General features: G+C 48.5%; 1 protein-coding gene across 1 annotated transcript in view; it reads left to right on the top strand.

Moving 5' to 3' along the window:
* ARHGAP32 (Rho GTPase activating protein 32) overlaps window positions 1–16,204 on the top strand; it is a 183,308-nt gene that overhangs the window by 69,925 nt on the left and 97,179 nt on the right. The window contains 1 exon segment of the mRNA XM_027655496.1: window positions 15,584–15,670. Within this exon segment, the coding sequence (XP_027511297.1) occupies window positions 15,584–15,670 (87 nt within the window).

Here is a 16,204-nt window from a genome sequence, read left to right as displayed (position 1 = left end):
CCGAGCACTCGGCTGTGCCTCTCCCCGAGCACTCGGCTGTGCCTCTCTCCGAGCTGCCTTTCAGCATGTGATGGCAGTTGCTGGCATTTTTTTTCCTCTCCTCTCGGGCTGGAGCCACAGCCCCGGGAGCGCAATCCCTGCCTGCATTCCCTGCCTCCCTGTTTCTCTTGGCTCTCCTGGAACGGCCCGGCTCGTCCTGCGGGACATTCCCGAGCAGAGGAGCGGACCCGGCGATTTCTCGGCGCCGCAAACCGAGCATGAAATGGGCAGTGCGGGAGCCGCGCTCGGGGCCGGGCGGGCACAGCCCCGGCGAGATTCCCTGGAATGCTGAGCTGCAGGAGCGGCTCCGGGGCGGCAGCACAGCGAGGGTGATGTGATTCCCAGCCCGGAGTTCCTGCCTTTCGGAGCCGATGCCTGCTCGGTCCTTTCAATCAGCTGCTGGGAAGCTCCGGAGGGACCTGCAGGGGTTAGGCCTGGGCTGGGGATCCATCCATGGCAAGGACGGAGCTTTGGAGCAGGGGTAAGTCATGCCCAGCCCCTCTGTGTTGGCCGTGAGATCCCTCGGGTCTGCTGGCTCTGTGGAATCCCGGGGATCCCACAAAGCCAGCTGGCAGGGCCCCTGCAGGGGGGCAATAAAAGAGGATTCAGTCCCAGTTGAACAGCACCACAGCAGAGGGAGTTTACAGGGGGTGCTGGTATTTTTGTGCAGACTGTCTCACATGACAAAGCTCAGGACAGTCCAAACTGTGGGTCTCCTTCCAGGGATTAACCTGTGTCCTTTGGGAAGAGCTTTTTGCACTGAGGAAGTCAGTCTGATATCATATTAATGAAGCGGAGGGACTTAGCTGAGAGTGGGGCTGAGGAACATCCCAGCAGTGCTTTCTGCAATGGCCATCGAGACACACGTTTTTAAACCTTTAGTGCACCTTCTACTAGTTAGAGGAATGAGGGGACAGTAAATGAGTCAGTATATTGGATGTTCTGGTGCGAGCTGTGTTCCAAACTGTTGCTAATAATGCCTAGAACACATCCTTTGTGTGAGGGTAGGGTTAGCAAAGGTTTCCTTTTAAAATGAGATTTTATCATTTATTTCCTTTGCTTTGATCTTTCATACATCTTTAAAAATAATCTTTTGAATATGAAGCAGTATCAGTTGGTAAAGTGAATGTGTATCGACTCTGACCTTTTACCTGGGTAATTTTGTAGACCTTTATTACGTGTTTCTTTTTGATAAAGATTTGAATGTTTGTGTAGCAGACTTGAATAAATCTTCCATCAGGTGCAGGGACACACAATACTCATGTTAGATGTCAGTCTGACAGGAACCAGAAAAAAATCTGTGGTTGACAGAATGGTTTTAGGAGGTTACATGCATTTCTTCATTCATAGCCTGTAAATTATTAACCAGACAAAATCAGCATCTGGGCTTTCTAGGAACAGCTCTGCCCACGTGCCCACCTCAGAAATCCTGCCACAGGAGCTTAGTGCCACTCCAGGCTCTCAAAAGCAGCACAGATCTGTCACAGCATCTGCAACACTCTGGAAAAACATGATGAGAATTGCCCTGGCTCCTTTTGGCAGTGTCAGTCACTGTGTGTCAGGATGTGTCCCAGTGCTCCCTATGTGCTGGCTCAGCTCCTTGGCTTTTGTGGAGGAGACTTGGACTTAAACCACTTCCTATTTCCTGCCTGTCTTTGCTCCTTGCTTTTCCTAAGGCCCACTGAGCCTTTTATCCCTCGTTCCCAGATTTGCATATGTGAAGAGAGGGAATCTCTTCCCAGACTTTGTTTTCCTGCATTATTTGGTTGGGCTGAGGGACACCTTTCCTTTGAGTGTTTGGTTGGTGTTGCTGGTGATGCAGCACCTGAGATACTCAAAAATCTGAGCTTATTATTTGCCATGAGTTAAAGAAACTGTCAGGTTTTTGTGTTTTATTTCTCTGTGTGTGGCTGAACAGCCCCAGCAGAGAAGCCAGGACTGTTTGGACTGGCAGCTTTCAAATTCCTGCACAGTTTGGTGGCAGAGCTTCTCATGCACAAAATTCAGCCACTCTGAGAATTAAATTAATGATTTGGAAGCTATTTATTGGACTTGTGGATCTTTTCTTATGCTGATTTCTTACAACACACTTCTGTGAATAACCAAGGTCTTCCTTCCTTCTTTCTTCCCTCCCTCCCTCCCTCCTTCTCTTCCTCCTCTTTCCCATTTTAAAAGCTGGGAATTCCTAGGGAACAACTCAGTCTGCTCTGGAGATGCGGGGGTCAAACTCCTCCTCCTGTGCAGCTTAATGAGTCAAATCTCAGAAAGAAGTTCAAAATCCTCTCCCTGATCCCAAAATGCTCTAAAAGATGTTTTCTGTAAAGTCACTCAAATATGTTTTCAAAGTTTTTTACATCAAACCCCTTTGCTTGGGGCCTGGTTTGTGGTACCTGGAGGTGTCTGTGCCAGGAGTTCCAGTGTTATTCGGAATTATCTGCTGTCAGCAGTGTGGCATTAATGGGAACCTGTGCCTTTAGTCATTTAATCCAGCTTTGCAATTGCTTTTATGAAGGAAGTGTTTTATTTATGCGATATTGTTTTATGGAAGTTTAATTTGAGAGGGATAGGTTGTGCACCCCAAGGTTATTTTCATTTCCTTTTGCTGCAGCACAGTTCTTTCCTTTCCCTGGGAACCCTGGGGTCAGTACAGCAGAGCCCCACGGGGCTGTGGGGATCCCTGCTGGAGGTGAGGGTATCCAGGCTGTTCCTGCTCTGGGAACACGCTGTGGAGCAGGACATCACACATCCCCTGTGCTGTCAGCTTGGAATGTGCTGTTTGTCCAAACAACAGCACAACCATTTCATCACAACATGCCACAGTGGAGGCTCTGTGTGTGCTGGACCAGATGCAGCAGTTCTCCCAGTCTGGGCTGCCCCTTCCCTCCTTTTGGAAGAGCTGTGCTTTGGATTCCCAGCAGAGGTGTGCTGGCAAAACCTTCTCTGTGTTTTATCCCTCAGGGTGTCTCTTGGTGGTCAGGAGTAATAGAGGGGAGTCAGCAGCAGATTCCACTCCTTTATCTGCTGGTTCTGACTCCCTGGAGCACATCCATGGAGCAGAGTATGGAGTTCATTGCTGATCCCTGGGGCTGCTGGGGAATGGGGCTGGGAATGGCCTCCCGACCTTAGTTTGTAGAAGGACCATGATTGCCTGAACCAGTCCATGTTCTGGCAGTGACTCCTCAGCTGTGGTCACAGTTCCTGAATGCAGGGACTTTCCATTGTCCCCATGTGTAAGTTATTACCAGTCTGGTGGAAGAACAGCCTCCCCTGTCCTGGTTTGGGAGCCTCTGCTCAGGGTTGTGGTTCATGTTGTCCTCTGAAAGCCCAAAGCCTGGGAATAGTGTCCCCCTGAGAGAAGGAGAAGGAAGTGATGTTGTCATGGAAGCAGAAAGTGTGCAGGGAAGATGTGAAGCAAATCTGGGAGTGGCTCCGCATTTCTCCCATGTTTTCCCAAGTTTCATTCCAAGTGAGAGGTTCTGTGTCACATGGAGGAGCCAGAAAATCCAGTTTTCACCCAACTAAGGTGAAAAAAGCAGTTTTCAGCCCAGTGGCTTCAATGTGAGAAGCTCAGCAGTGTTTGTTTTCTGGCCGTAATTTCTGTAGCCTGGAGTATACAGAGCGAGGGGTTTTCTCAATGGTCAGTTCATACAGAGCTTTAAAGACAAAACACAAAGCCATGAAATTCCAACTAAACCCCCCCAGGTGGCAAATGGAGCCCATGGAGCCATCCAGGATGTTATGCCCTCTTTGCCAATCACCAGTGCCCAAGGTACTGCTCTGCATGGAGCCACACACAGGGGTGTTCCTTGGTTTGGTTTTAATAACATCAGATATTTTAACTCCATGAAAACACTGAGTTTTCAGATGCTCAGAAGTTGTTTTTGCCTAATGGAGTCCCCAGTGGCTGCATCTGAGAAGTTTTTATGAATATTTCATTGCTTCTGAAGATTGACCTTCTTACACATTTAGAGGAAATAAAAGGGTGAGACCACATGAGAAAACGGGGAAAGTATCTCTGATACAACTCTCTGAGATTTTATGTCCCAACAAGCTTAGGCATCAAATAGACTTGGCTTAAGAATTAAAACAAACAGACTCCAGCAGCTATACATGAGCTGCCTGCGTTGGCAGCTCAGCCTGGGATCGGGGGTTGAGGGGGGGATATTCCCAAGCTGTGCATTTCTGACTGCAGTGAGTGAAATTATGTCAAGGCTACTCCTGATGCATCTTCAGAGAGGCACCAACTGTTTGCTGGTCTGGGAGCAGCAGCCTGGCATGGCCAGGACCCACCTCTCCAGAAAGGGAGATTGGGAAGAGTAGAATTCCCAAGGAATTGCCTTCCCTCTCCTCTTGCTGTGTGGCACTGGGCAGGTGTTCTGCCTGATTTCACATTTATTTTGTATTTCTGGCATAGATGTTATTATTAATATTCCTTCACATGCCTTATCCTTTGTATGGTTGAACAGAGGGGGGCCTGTCCTGCCCAGTCCCTGGGACAGTGCAAAGCAGCAGCTCGGAGGTGCTGTGCTTTGCAGGGGAATCTTCCCTGCAGTGTAGTTGCACAAGCAGCCCCTTCCCAGCCCCTGTGAGAGATCCCTCCTCAATTCCTCCTCACACAGGGGGCTTCTGCACATGGACAAACCCCTGAGGGGCAGCTGCTGAAACCTGGGGGGGGGGATTGATCACCACCAAAACAACCTTCACTGCGCACTGATGTGATGGCAGGAACACCATCAGATGCTGAGAACTTCACCCAGTGCCAAAGGCTGGTGTTGAATTGCAAAGTTGGCTCCTGCCATGGATTTTTTGTCTCTGCTGGGTTTTGGGGTTGTTCCTCTGCTGTACCTGAGCAAGGGCAGTTCCCTGCTCTGAAGGCAGAGCCAAAGCCTGTGGGCAGCAGTGGGAACAGCCTCAGTAACCTTTGTGCAGCACCAAAGCCTGGAGCAGTTAAATCTCACGAGATGCCCTTCTTTGCTGCCACCCCAAAGCAGTGCCATTTGCCCTCCCTCTGGGAAGAGCTCAGGTGCTGTGGATATAAAGAGCTGCAGCAGCCTGTGCCACCACAGGAGCTCTGTTTTTCGCTGTCCTGGTCAGGATGGGAGCCCAGCACTCCCCCCTGTCTCCACCCTTCTCCAGCTGTGGCTGCCCCATCCCTGGAAGTGTCCAAGGCCAGATTGGACAGTGCTTGGAGCAACCTGGGCTAGTGGAAGGTGTCCCTGCCCATGGCAGAGGTGGAATAGATGATCTCTGAGGTCCCTTCCACCCCAAACCATTCTGGGACTGTGTGTTTTCAAAGTTGTCCTCTGCAGGAGTTTGGATTTGTGAGGGACCTCCAGGAGTGTCCCAGCTGTTCTCACCTCTCCCAGAGGTACCAGGATACTTGGGCATGAGCTCACTGGAAGCTTAGAATGCAAACAAAAGAACAAAACAGCCCAAAGAAGAGCTGTTCTGGTGCATATAAGGCACATGTGGAACTAATCCTGCATCCAGGAGGATTAAAGCACCCTGAGGGTCCTGCAGGGACCTGCCCTTTTCTCTGGCTGTGCGTATTTATAAACTGTGGGAGGATTTATTAGTCTTGAAGGTGAAGTTCAGTTGAAGGGATGCTGAACAATCATCCTGCCACAGGAAAAAACTGTCTCGTGTGATTTGCCAGCTTAAAATAGTTCTGAAAGTAACTACAAGCAGAATCCACATCCCACAACCTTTTACATTTACTTAGTGCTGGTACTTGCATAAAATTCAGCTGCTGAGTTCATTTGATGGGAACTTGTATCTGCTGGGAAAGGAATTTACTGTGTCCAACTGCAGAAGGATGTATGTGGAGCTGCTGGAGTGAGTCTGGAGCAGGCCATGGAGATGCTCCCAGGGCTGGAGCCCCTCTGCTCTGGAGCCAGGCTGGGAGAGCTGGGGGGGTTCACCTGGAGAAGAGAAGGATCCAGGGAGACCTGAGAGCCCCTGCCAGGGCCTAAAGGGGCTCCAGGAGAGCTGGAGGGGGACTGGGGACAAGGGATGGAGGGACAGGACACAGGGAATGGCTTCCCAGTGCCAGAGGACAGGGATAGATGGGATATTGGGAGGAATTGTTCCCTATGAGGGTGGGGAGGCCCTGGCCCAGGTTACCCAGAGAAGCTGTGGCTGCCCCTGGATCCCTGGAAATGTCCAAGGCCAGGTTGGACAGGGCTTGGAGGAACCTGGGCTAGTGGAAGGTGTCCCTGCCCATGGTAGGGGGTGAATCTGGATGGGTTTAAGGTCCTTCCAACCCAAACCATTGGGATTCCATGATTCAGGTTCACCTCTATCCTCACACATTCCAGTGATGTTTTCTGTTGTGCTCTGCTCAATCCATGGGGGGGGAAGCAGGATCTCTTCATGGAGACGCTTTGCCTTTTTACTGCAGAGGTGCCTTTGAGTTTAATTCCAGCATCCAAACCCTGCTACACAGTGTCACAGACACTTTACAAAGAGGGACATGAAAATCATGGAATCACAGAATAGTTGGGGCTGGAAGGGTCCTTAAAGACCAAAATCCAGCTGTCCTGGGAGAGCTGTGCTTGGACCTCTGCTCACCCTGGTGCTGAGTGTGACAGGCCCATGGACTATCCAGAGATAGTGTCCAGCCTAGAGTAGTGATCCATGTGGCATTACAGGAGATGCATCTTCTTTTTTTCTCTTCTCAAACTGTGTTTGATTTTATATGTCTTTTTTGCTGCTCTTGAGTACTGCTTTGGAGTTGTCAAAGGGGTGATGTCAAATATCAGGGAAGAAATGGAGCTTCAGATAGAAAAATATCATTTAAACAAGTCTTTCTTATCTTTACTTTGATCATTACTTCAGGATATTTATGGTTGGTAAAGAAGCCACTCTGTTAGAAATGTTCTTTTCCTGCTCTGAAGCCACAGTTGGGGATGAGGAGAAAGCAGGAGGTGGGAAGTGCGGGGGAGGATAATTAGTACATTTAGCAAGATAAAGCTGGAGCGAGGCAAACCAGGCCAGATAAATACATTTGTGCTGTCAGAGTAATTAGGTGGGAAATATTCCCTGTTTGAGGAGATTTGCCAACCTAAAATTTCAAATATAATAAAATAAAATTCTCAAATATATCTAAAGGTAGATCTTGAAGGTGCCCCATTTCAAAAGCAGCTTCTGTAAGTAATGGAGTGGGTAATGAAGGTGGTGTTTGAATGAGCAGGTTAATTCAGGGGGTAGTGCAAGTTCTCTCTGTGAGGGCCTGGAGCTGAGAGAGGTAAGAAAAGCAGCATCTCAGAGTTTGATCAGTGTTAAGGCTTTTAATTTCTTCAGGATTTGTCCCAAGGATATTTGGGCCTTAGAATTTATGTATTTTTTTAATAAAACCCAGCAATATTTCACAGGGAAATGAGCCTCACATTTCTTTCTCCTGGCCACCAGACACACTTTTCACCCAAGGCTCACATTCTAGAGCCATGCACAAAGGTGCATTGGACCTGTGGCTTTGCCCTCTTCTGACTTGCTACATTGCACAAACATCATAAATTAAGGGAGAGGAAACATCCAGGAGACATTAAAGTGTGGTGGCTTAGGAAGAAATTAAAAAAAGGCGTTCCTAATACTGTCAGAAAAGTTCTCAGATGGAACATGGTTGGAGACTTCAGGAGCTGTTGCTGTGGCCAAGCATGAGCAGCAGCAATTGCAGTTCCCTGTGCCTTTGCCAGGGATTGAACCTTAAATTCCAGCTCGGAAAAACGTGCAAAGATCCCCAGGTTTCCTTGGAACAATGACACAACCTCTGCCAGGAAAAGCATCAGCCTTTCCACTGCCCAAAAACTCCTGGCAGAGGCTTGGTCGGCATTCCTGCCATCCCTTCTTGGGGTTCCTGCAGATGGGGCTGTGTTTGGGATGGAACGTGGGGGAATCTGTGCTTGTCCAGGAGGCTGATCCATCACCCTGTGCCCCATCACATCCTCCTGAGCTGGGGGGCTCAAATATCCCAGGACCTCCTCAGCCTGCCTGGGCCTCTGTGCCACGTGCTGCCCCTCGGTTGTGTGGGGACAGTGGAGGGGAGGGTTTGTAAATGAGACTTACCTTGCTTGTACTTTATAGCAAACTTAAAATAGATGTCACATTTGTAATATAAATCTAACCGTATATCATATGACTTATATTATAAATACATTTTATTATATTAATTATATAAATATATTTATATTTATCCCACAAATAATATGATTATATGTGCATATTTTGATATATTTATACTATTATATGATTATATTTACAATATATTTATAATAATGTAATTGTAACTAACAATAATAAATCTTAATAATTAATATTATGGAGCAATAATAATAATATTTGGTGTGCAAATACAGCATAAGCTGTAGATGTTTTGGCTCTCTACTGGCTCCAATCAATGCATCATTTTCCCAGGAATTTAGATAAGAACTGGGGAGATGCTGTGTGGAATATTGAAATATTGAGAATACTAAAATCAGCTGCAGGAGATTGTAGGAGTTATTCCACAGATGTGTAGTGGGTTGACCTGGCCAGATGCCAGGTACCCACTAAAGCCGCTCTCTCACCCTCCCTCTGCAATTGGACAGAGGAGAGAGAAAAAAAACCAGCTAAGAACTCCTGAGTAGAGGTAAGAGCTGGGAGAGGTCACTTACTGATCATCTTCACGGGCAAAACAGACTCAAAGTGAGGACAGTACTTATATTTACTACTAACAGGATAAGAGCCAAAGAGTGAGAAATAAAACAGTCTTGAAAACAGCTTCCTCCCACCCCTCCTTCCTTCCATGTTCTCCCTCCTCCCCCCCAGCAGTGCAGGGGGACAGGAATGGGGGTCACAGTCAGTTGTTGTTTCTGCTGCTGCTCAGGGAGAGGAGTTGGAGTCCTTCCCCTGCTCCCGTGGGCAGACAGTCCTCGATGGACCTCTCAGCGTGAGTCCATCCCTCGGGCAGCAGCTCTTCCCAACCTGCTGTCCTGTGGGTCACTCCTCCGTGGGGTCAGTCCTTCAGGAATGAGCTGTACTGACGTGAGTCCCCCACAGGGGCCACGAGTCCTGCCCGGGAAAGCCCTGCTCCGGGGCCTGGGCTTCCCTCTCCACGGGCTGCAGGTCCCTACCAGGACCCTGCTCCATCCTGGGCCTCCTATGGAGTCACAGCCTCCTTCCTGCATCCCCCTGCTCCAGTGTGGGCTCCTCCAGGGGCTGCAGGGGCACAGCTCCCCCCCCCCCGCTCTGCCCCACGGGCTGCAGGGACCTGGAGCACCTCCTGCCCCTCCTTCTGCACTGCCCTTGGGGTCTGCAGTGCTGTTCCCATGTTCTCACTCTGCTCTTCCCTGGCTGGAATTCTTTCTGTGCAACACTTCTGTTCCTAAATGTGTTATCCCAGAGGTGTTACTGTCGCTCCTGACTGGCTTGGCCTTGGCCAGAGGCAGGAATTCCATCCTGGTGCCGGCTGGCATTGGCTCCACGGGACAGGGGAAGCTTCTGGCAGCTTCTAACAGAAGCCACCCCTGTAGCCCCCCCGCTACCAAAACCCAGCCACAGAAACCCCACTCCATTTGCTCTCTGGACTGTTTCTCCCTGGCTGGGTCCCAGCCCCACACCTCTAATGGGAGATGGGGTCTCACTGGATTAGTTTAATTAAAGTTTACTTGAAGTTTACATCGTTACCTGCACAGGTAATGCAGCAGGTTTGGAGTTCGGGATTAATGATCTCCTCCTTCTGTTTGGAAACAGGGAGATTTGGAGGGAGAAGGAATCAAGATTATTTTCCCATTTTACAGTTCTCATTCTCTAATTAATTATCATCTCATTATTGAATGCCTCCCACTCTAACCTTAACACTAATTCTGTTGGTGAGGGGGATTTGTTTGGGATTTTTTCTTTTATTTTATGTTTCGTTCTCTTCTTTTTTAATCTTTTTAATAGTATTGAAGCAGTATCTGAATGGCAGCTCTCCACCATGGCTCTGTGTTACTCACATGTGATGTGTGAGAGTGAGATCAGTGTGTTCAGGGCTTTCCGAGCAGAAGTTGAAATAAATAAGTTCATAAATGAATCAAATCTACACTTCCCAGGCTTCTCACAAACGATCCTTTCATCAGGAGAGCTGGGTGGTGGAGTCACCATCACTCAGCAAACAAGGGAAACAAGGAAATGAAAGCCAAAACTATCTAAATGAGCTTATTTTGACATCTGGGGGTCAGGGGCACAGATGTGCCCCACTGACCTTGCAAAGCCAAGTCTTACCTGGTGAGGGTTTGGCACTTCTTTATGATGCACTGATTGGAACCAGTAGAAAGCAAAAAAGTCTGCAACTGTGCTGTGTTTGCACACCAGGGACTGGCTCCTGAAAGAGGCATTAGTGACATTATTGGTGCATAATTTGGTGGCCAACAATCCTAGTCCTGGCAGCAGATTCATGTAGTACTTCTCTTGAAATGACTCTCGCAGTTTTTAAGAGGAGCACACAAGACTCTGGCTGTGGTTGGAAGCAAAGAAATGATTTCAGGGATGTCAAAAGCTGTCTTTTAATTGTTTTTCTGCCTGTGGTCACACTGACAAGTGAAACAGGGCCCCAGCAGCTGCCTCTGGGATCTGTGGGGAGGGAACGTGGCAGGTCCTGGTGCCTCCCAGGCAGGTTCACAGTCAGACTGAAATCCTGGAACTCCAGACAAACAAATGAGCCTCTCAAAGTCCTGCTGCTCTGCTCCAGGCTGGATGTGAGGATTATTCTTGGAGGGGGAGAAGGAGCTTCCAAAGCCACTGTGGAGAGCAGAGATGAGAGCCTTGGTTTGGATCTGGAGGAGAAATGTTCCCTCACACTTGTGCCCTGTAAAACCAGTGAGCTTTGATGAGATTCTGAATGTGCCACGTCATAACTCACCCTCTACTTTGTGGCTGTTCTGCTCTGCAGGAGGAATAACCAATAAATTACCCTCTGCAGGAGACTCCTGTAATCACTCCCCTTATCTCCCAGCTTACCAGAGCTGAGCCTCTTTGTCTCAGACATGAACTAGAGGCATTTTTAAGCTTGTCCTCCCTGTAGGATCAGTAAAGTCTTGGCCAGCAAGCACAGCTCTTCTGAGTAAAATTGTATTTGAACAGGGGATGGGACTTAATTTGGTCTTTCACAATGCCAAGGGGAAACTTGGTACTGTGAGATCCTTCATGCTCCTTCAGCCCAGCCTCCTGCTCTTGGAAGTCTTTGCTGTTGTGTCTGTTAGAGTTTCTCATCATTTGGTAGATCTTTGTCTGAGGAGCTACAGCTCTTATTTGTCACCTGCACAAGCAACGTGGGGTGAATTTGGTGCTGGAGAAAAACCTGACTGTGTTGAATTCATGCTCAGCTCTTGGTGGGTGTGTGCACAGAGGCACAGTGGAGACTCCCAAACTTGTCTGTAGCTGTGAAAAGACAAATTTGAACAATACCTTGACATTGTTGCCCAGAGAAGCTGTGGCTGCCCCATCCCTGGAAATGTCCAAGGCCAGGTTGGACAGGGCTTGGAGCAACCTGGGCTACTGAAAGGTGTCCCTGCCCATGGCAAGGGGTGGCACTGGATGAGCTTTAATGTCCCTTCCAACCCAAACCATCCTGGGATTCCATGATTCTATAATGCTTACAGCACTCTGCATTATCCATCCACCTGGTGAAGTGTGGGGTGTCCATAGGACCATCTTTAAGGCTTTCTTTGTGTGTCATAAAGTGACACTGAAAAGTTTAGGAAACCCTAAACCTCATTGCTAAAATCAATCCCTTGGTGCTGTCCAAGCACAGATATTCCATAATAAATGAAATCAGTGGAATCTAATGCATCATAACTGTTTGTCAGGTTCAGGAGGTTTGACAACATTTTCAGTGTGAAAAAGAAACATTTCAGATGATCTATCATAAAGTGTCATGTCTGATGCTCTGATCAGGGACCATTAAGTGCTGGTTACAGATTATTCCAGCTGTCTCAGTGATCCCCACTGCGATGGGTACAGGCGTATCCTCGAGACCTGCTCTCTGCCCTGTCCTTTAAGAACACAAAATCCATGTCCCACTTTGGAGCCAAGCACATTCTGCCCATGAGTCATGTTTGGAGTCCACTGAGGTCAGGAGAGGCCTGTGCTTTGTGCTTGGGTTTCAAATCAAGCCTGGGGGCAGCTGTGCTTTCCAGGATGTTCTGTTTACAAGGCATGTGGCAGCAGGAAAGGCTTTTCACATCAGGGCATCCATGATTTTGGAGAGAGCATTCATGTGTGTCCACTGACAGAGCAAAACTGAGCCACATGGGGAACAGGGAACATGAGTGAATATTTCATTTTGCTGCGAGGACAGTTGTGTCACAGGATAAACCCAAGGGGTTTTCCTTGTAAGCAGCTCTCTCTTGTCTCTCAGTCAGCACAAAGCTGCTGTGGGAGGGGAACTGTGTTCATTGGCTTTTACAGCTTCACTCTGAAACAAGACAGTTGCACGTGGTACAGGGGGTTTAAATGTCACTTCTCAGCACAGTGAGTTTGTCTGAGCAGGGACATGGGAGCACTGCAGTGGGGACAGACTGTGGGTGTAAAATCAGTGGCTGTGCCCCCGCAGGTCGGTGCTCAGGCAGGTGTGGGCTTTAAATGGAGCTGCTGTAACTCCGTGTCCCACACACATGGACCTCCCCAATGATTCACCTGCTATTTCGGGAGAGTTTATGCACAGGCTTGGCTTGACTCAGGTCCAGCCTCGTGTAAATCAGCCTGTGTAGGGGGGGGTGATGCAACTCAACCTGTGTCTTCACTTGCCCCGTGCCTTTCTCTACCCTGTTGTACAGAACCAGGCCTTGAATGTCTTCAGGGAGCTGCTGCATTTGCACATCGGTGGTTTTGCCACCTGGCTGCTGGTTTTTCGGGTGAATGGAGCCTGGCAAAGCACAGCAGAGCCTGTGGGGATGTGTGTAAGCACTGATACACCCAATGGAGGCAAGGCCTGCAATTCCCTTGAGGAGGTGTTTGTACCCTCAGTAAGCATAGGGGAGAGTCAAGGAGGGAAAGTTTTCTTCCTGGGTAGGAAACCCACATTTAATTCATTGAATCCCAGGATGGTTTAGGGTGGAAGGGACCTTAAAGCCCATCCAGTCCACCTCCTGCCATGGCAGGGACACCTTCCACTAGCCCAGGTTGCTCCAAGCCCTGTCCAACCTGGCCTTGGACACTTCCAGGGATCCAGGGGCAGCCACAGCTTCTGTGGGCAACCTGTGCCAGGGCCTCCCCACCCTCATAGGGAAGAATTCCTTCCCAATATCCCATTTATCCCTGCCCCCTGGCAGTGGGAAGCCATTCCCCCTTGTCCTGTCCCTCCATCCCTTATCCCCAGTCCCTCTCCAGCTCTCCTGGAGCCCCTTTAGGCCCTGGCAGGGGCTCTCAGGTCTCCCTGGAGCCTTCTCTCCTGGAGGCTGAACAATCCCAACTCTCTATCCCTAACCCTAACCCTTTCCTCATAGGAGAGGTGCTCCAGCCCTCTGATCACCTTTGTGGCCCTAATTAAAGCAGAGGCTCTGTGTTACCTGGCAAGCATGGAAAATCCCCCCGAATGGATTAGCTTTCCTTTCCTGGCTGCTTTGTTATTTTTAATTTGACTGTAGTTTCCAGACTCAGTAGCACTTCAAATGTGACATTTGACAGCAAAGAATGATGGTTAAGTTGGGTGGAAGGTGCAACACAGAACAAATGGTTGTGTTTAATGACATTAATGACAGGAATCTCCACCCTCTTACACACAGACGAAAGTCACTCTTACAGATCTTTCCCATTGCCTCTTCCTGGAATGCAGTTTTTAAGTGGAATTAAGATGCTCAGCAGCACTTGGAGAGATTTATCTCTAGGACTGTGTTTCACACCAGCCTGGGAGGGGGAGGGAGCGTGGAAATCATTCAAGCTCTTGCTGGAAGCTTTGCAGGAGGGAGAGGGGATGGGTGCAAGGAGGGACTGCCTGGGAGACAAAAAATGAGTGTGGAGGGAAAAGAGGCCCAGGAGGAGCTGCAGCAGTGGCTGAGGAAACAGTGGCTGGGGATTCTGGGGGGGGATTTCTGAGGGAGTAAAGATAGACCTCGATGGAGGGGACACTGAGTGGTTTCGTCTGCCAGAGCTTCCCCAGAGCTTCGACACTTCCCGTGTCCTTCCCTGCCTTGGCAGCCTCAGCCCAAGGCTCTGGGGTGTCCCTGGTGAGGTGCCATTGCTTCAGCTGCTCTGCACTGCTGGGCTGCAGGGGGAACGGGCACACTTGATTTAGGATATAAGTTATTTGATGGAAAAGTTGCATTTGCTTCCCAAAAAGCAGTGCCACACAAAGTTTTACTTGCACCACCAGCATGAGGGAGTGGTCAGCATTTGCACATATGTTTCTGAATATATTTAGTGGTGTAAAAATATAATAAATTGCACAAATCTAAAAGCTTTATTTGGCCCAGAAATCTGTGTATAGCCATCAGAAGATTAGTATTCAGGGAGCTGGGCTGGTGAAGGAAGAGGCTGAATGGGTGTGCTCTGGGAACTCCTCCCAGAGAGCAGGGAGGGACTGGCAGGATGAAAAGTGAGTTCATTCAGGGTGTTGTGGTTGTTTATATGGGAGAGCACTTAGCCTCCTGTGTCCCTTTGAGGAGGTTCGTGTCTCTCATCACCCATTTCTCCTTTTCCCTTGCTTACACTCATTAAATATGGCAACTTGGGATTCTCCTCAGTCTTTTTTTCATTTCTGCTTTCATTTGTTTCAGGGTGGGTTTTTTTTGCTCTCAGCTAATTAGGATTTTTTTACAGACTTTAAGTTTTATGTACACATTTCCTTTATTTATTTGCTTTGCAAACATTTCCTTTATTTGCTTTGCAAACAGTCTTAATTTGCTTATGATCGTCTGTAATTTCTATTTTCAGAGAAGATCATTAACCATGAGCCATTTTCAGTGTGGGATATCAAGACTAGTGGGAGTAACAGGACCAGAGTGCTCAAGGCTCAGTAGATGTGCAGGAATGAGACAGTTAAATCTCCTCTCACTGCTCGCAAACAGACACATCCTGATGTTACAGTTAATGACTCTGTATGTGATGAATGGGGCTATAAAATTCTCTGTTGGGGTGAATTGCTTGACAGCACTGAAATTAGGAGATATGTTTTATTATCTAATGTCTGCCTGAACGTATAAAATAAAAAATGAATAAAATGGGGTGAAGGGGAAGCACTTTTATCTGATACATGAATATTTATAGAGGTATTTTCAGTGAACAATTAATTTTGCAGACTCTTAAGCTGGAGCTTTAATCCCTGGCTCGAGCAGTTTGCCTCCCTGTAATTGTTTTATTTTTGAACCATATTTTTATTTTTAACCTGTCAGGTGAGGTGCCACAACCCAATGGCATTGGAGGGTCTGTATGAGCTGGGAATGCTCAATGTTTCCCCTCTGGAGCTCCAGCCCTTCCCTGATTCCCTGCTGCTCAGCATGTCATGGCTGCTGGGCCTGCTGTGTTATCCCAAGCCTGGCCTGTCCCTGCTCACTGACCTGCTCCTTCTCTCCCTCTCTCTCTGGCTCAGCTCTCGCTCCCGGAGGAACAGAACGAAGTGACGAGGAATGGCTGTGACTCCAAGGAACTGGTCTACCTGGTGCAGATCTGCTGTCAGGTAAATGCCTTGTTTTCTCCCCCCACCTTGTTTACAGCCTGTTTCGTTCCATTTGCCAGCACGGCCTTGGAATATCAGGATGTGACACTTTCTGTGCTGTGGGGGGGTTTCCAGCTCTTCCCTTGCTCCAAGATGGTGCCTGTGGTAGTGCCACCAGCTCGTTGTAGGAAAAGCAAAGCACTGAGGGGAGAAAAAGGAGTGTGTGAAGGAAATAATCCTTCCTGGGATGAGCCTAGGGACAGGAGTGTGTGTGTAAGGGCAGTCTGAGGGTGGCCATGGACACCCAGACACTCCAGTGACCCTGGATGGAGAATCCCAGCAGTGCTTTGTTCACACAGGACATGGGGATTCTTGATCTGCTCCCAGTGATGTCTCCAGACAGCTGGTGTGGAATTGTACTGTGGTGTCAGGATGCTTTAGGCAGATAAATCTGCTGCTCCATCCCATGGAATCCCCATCTCCCGATGTGTGTGAATTTCTAAAGTGCTCCGTAAAATTTCTAAAGTGCTCCATAACAGGTGATTGTGTTTTAAT

Source organism: Corapipo altera, unplaced genomic scaffold, assembly GCF_003945725.1.
Source record: "Corapipo altera isolate COAL_440 unplaced genomic scaffold, ASM394572v1 71, whole genome shotgun sequence".
NCBI lineage: Eukaryota > Metazoa > Chordata > Aves > Passeriformes > Pipridae > Corapipo > Corapipo altera.
Note: the sequence above shows the minus strand (reverse complement) of the source record. Positions and strands in the feature narration are given on the sequence as shown.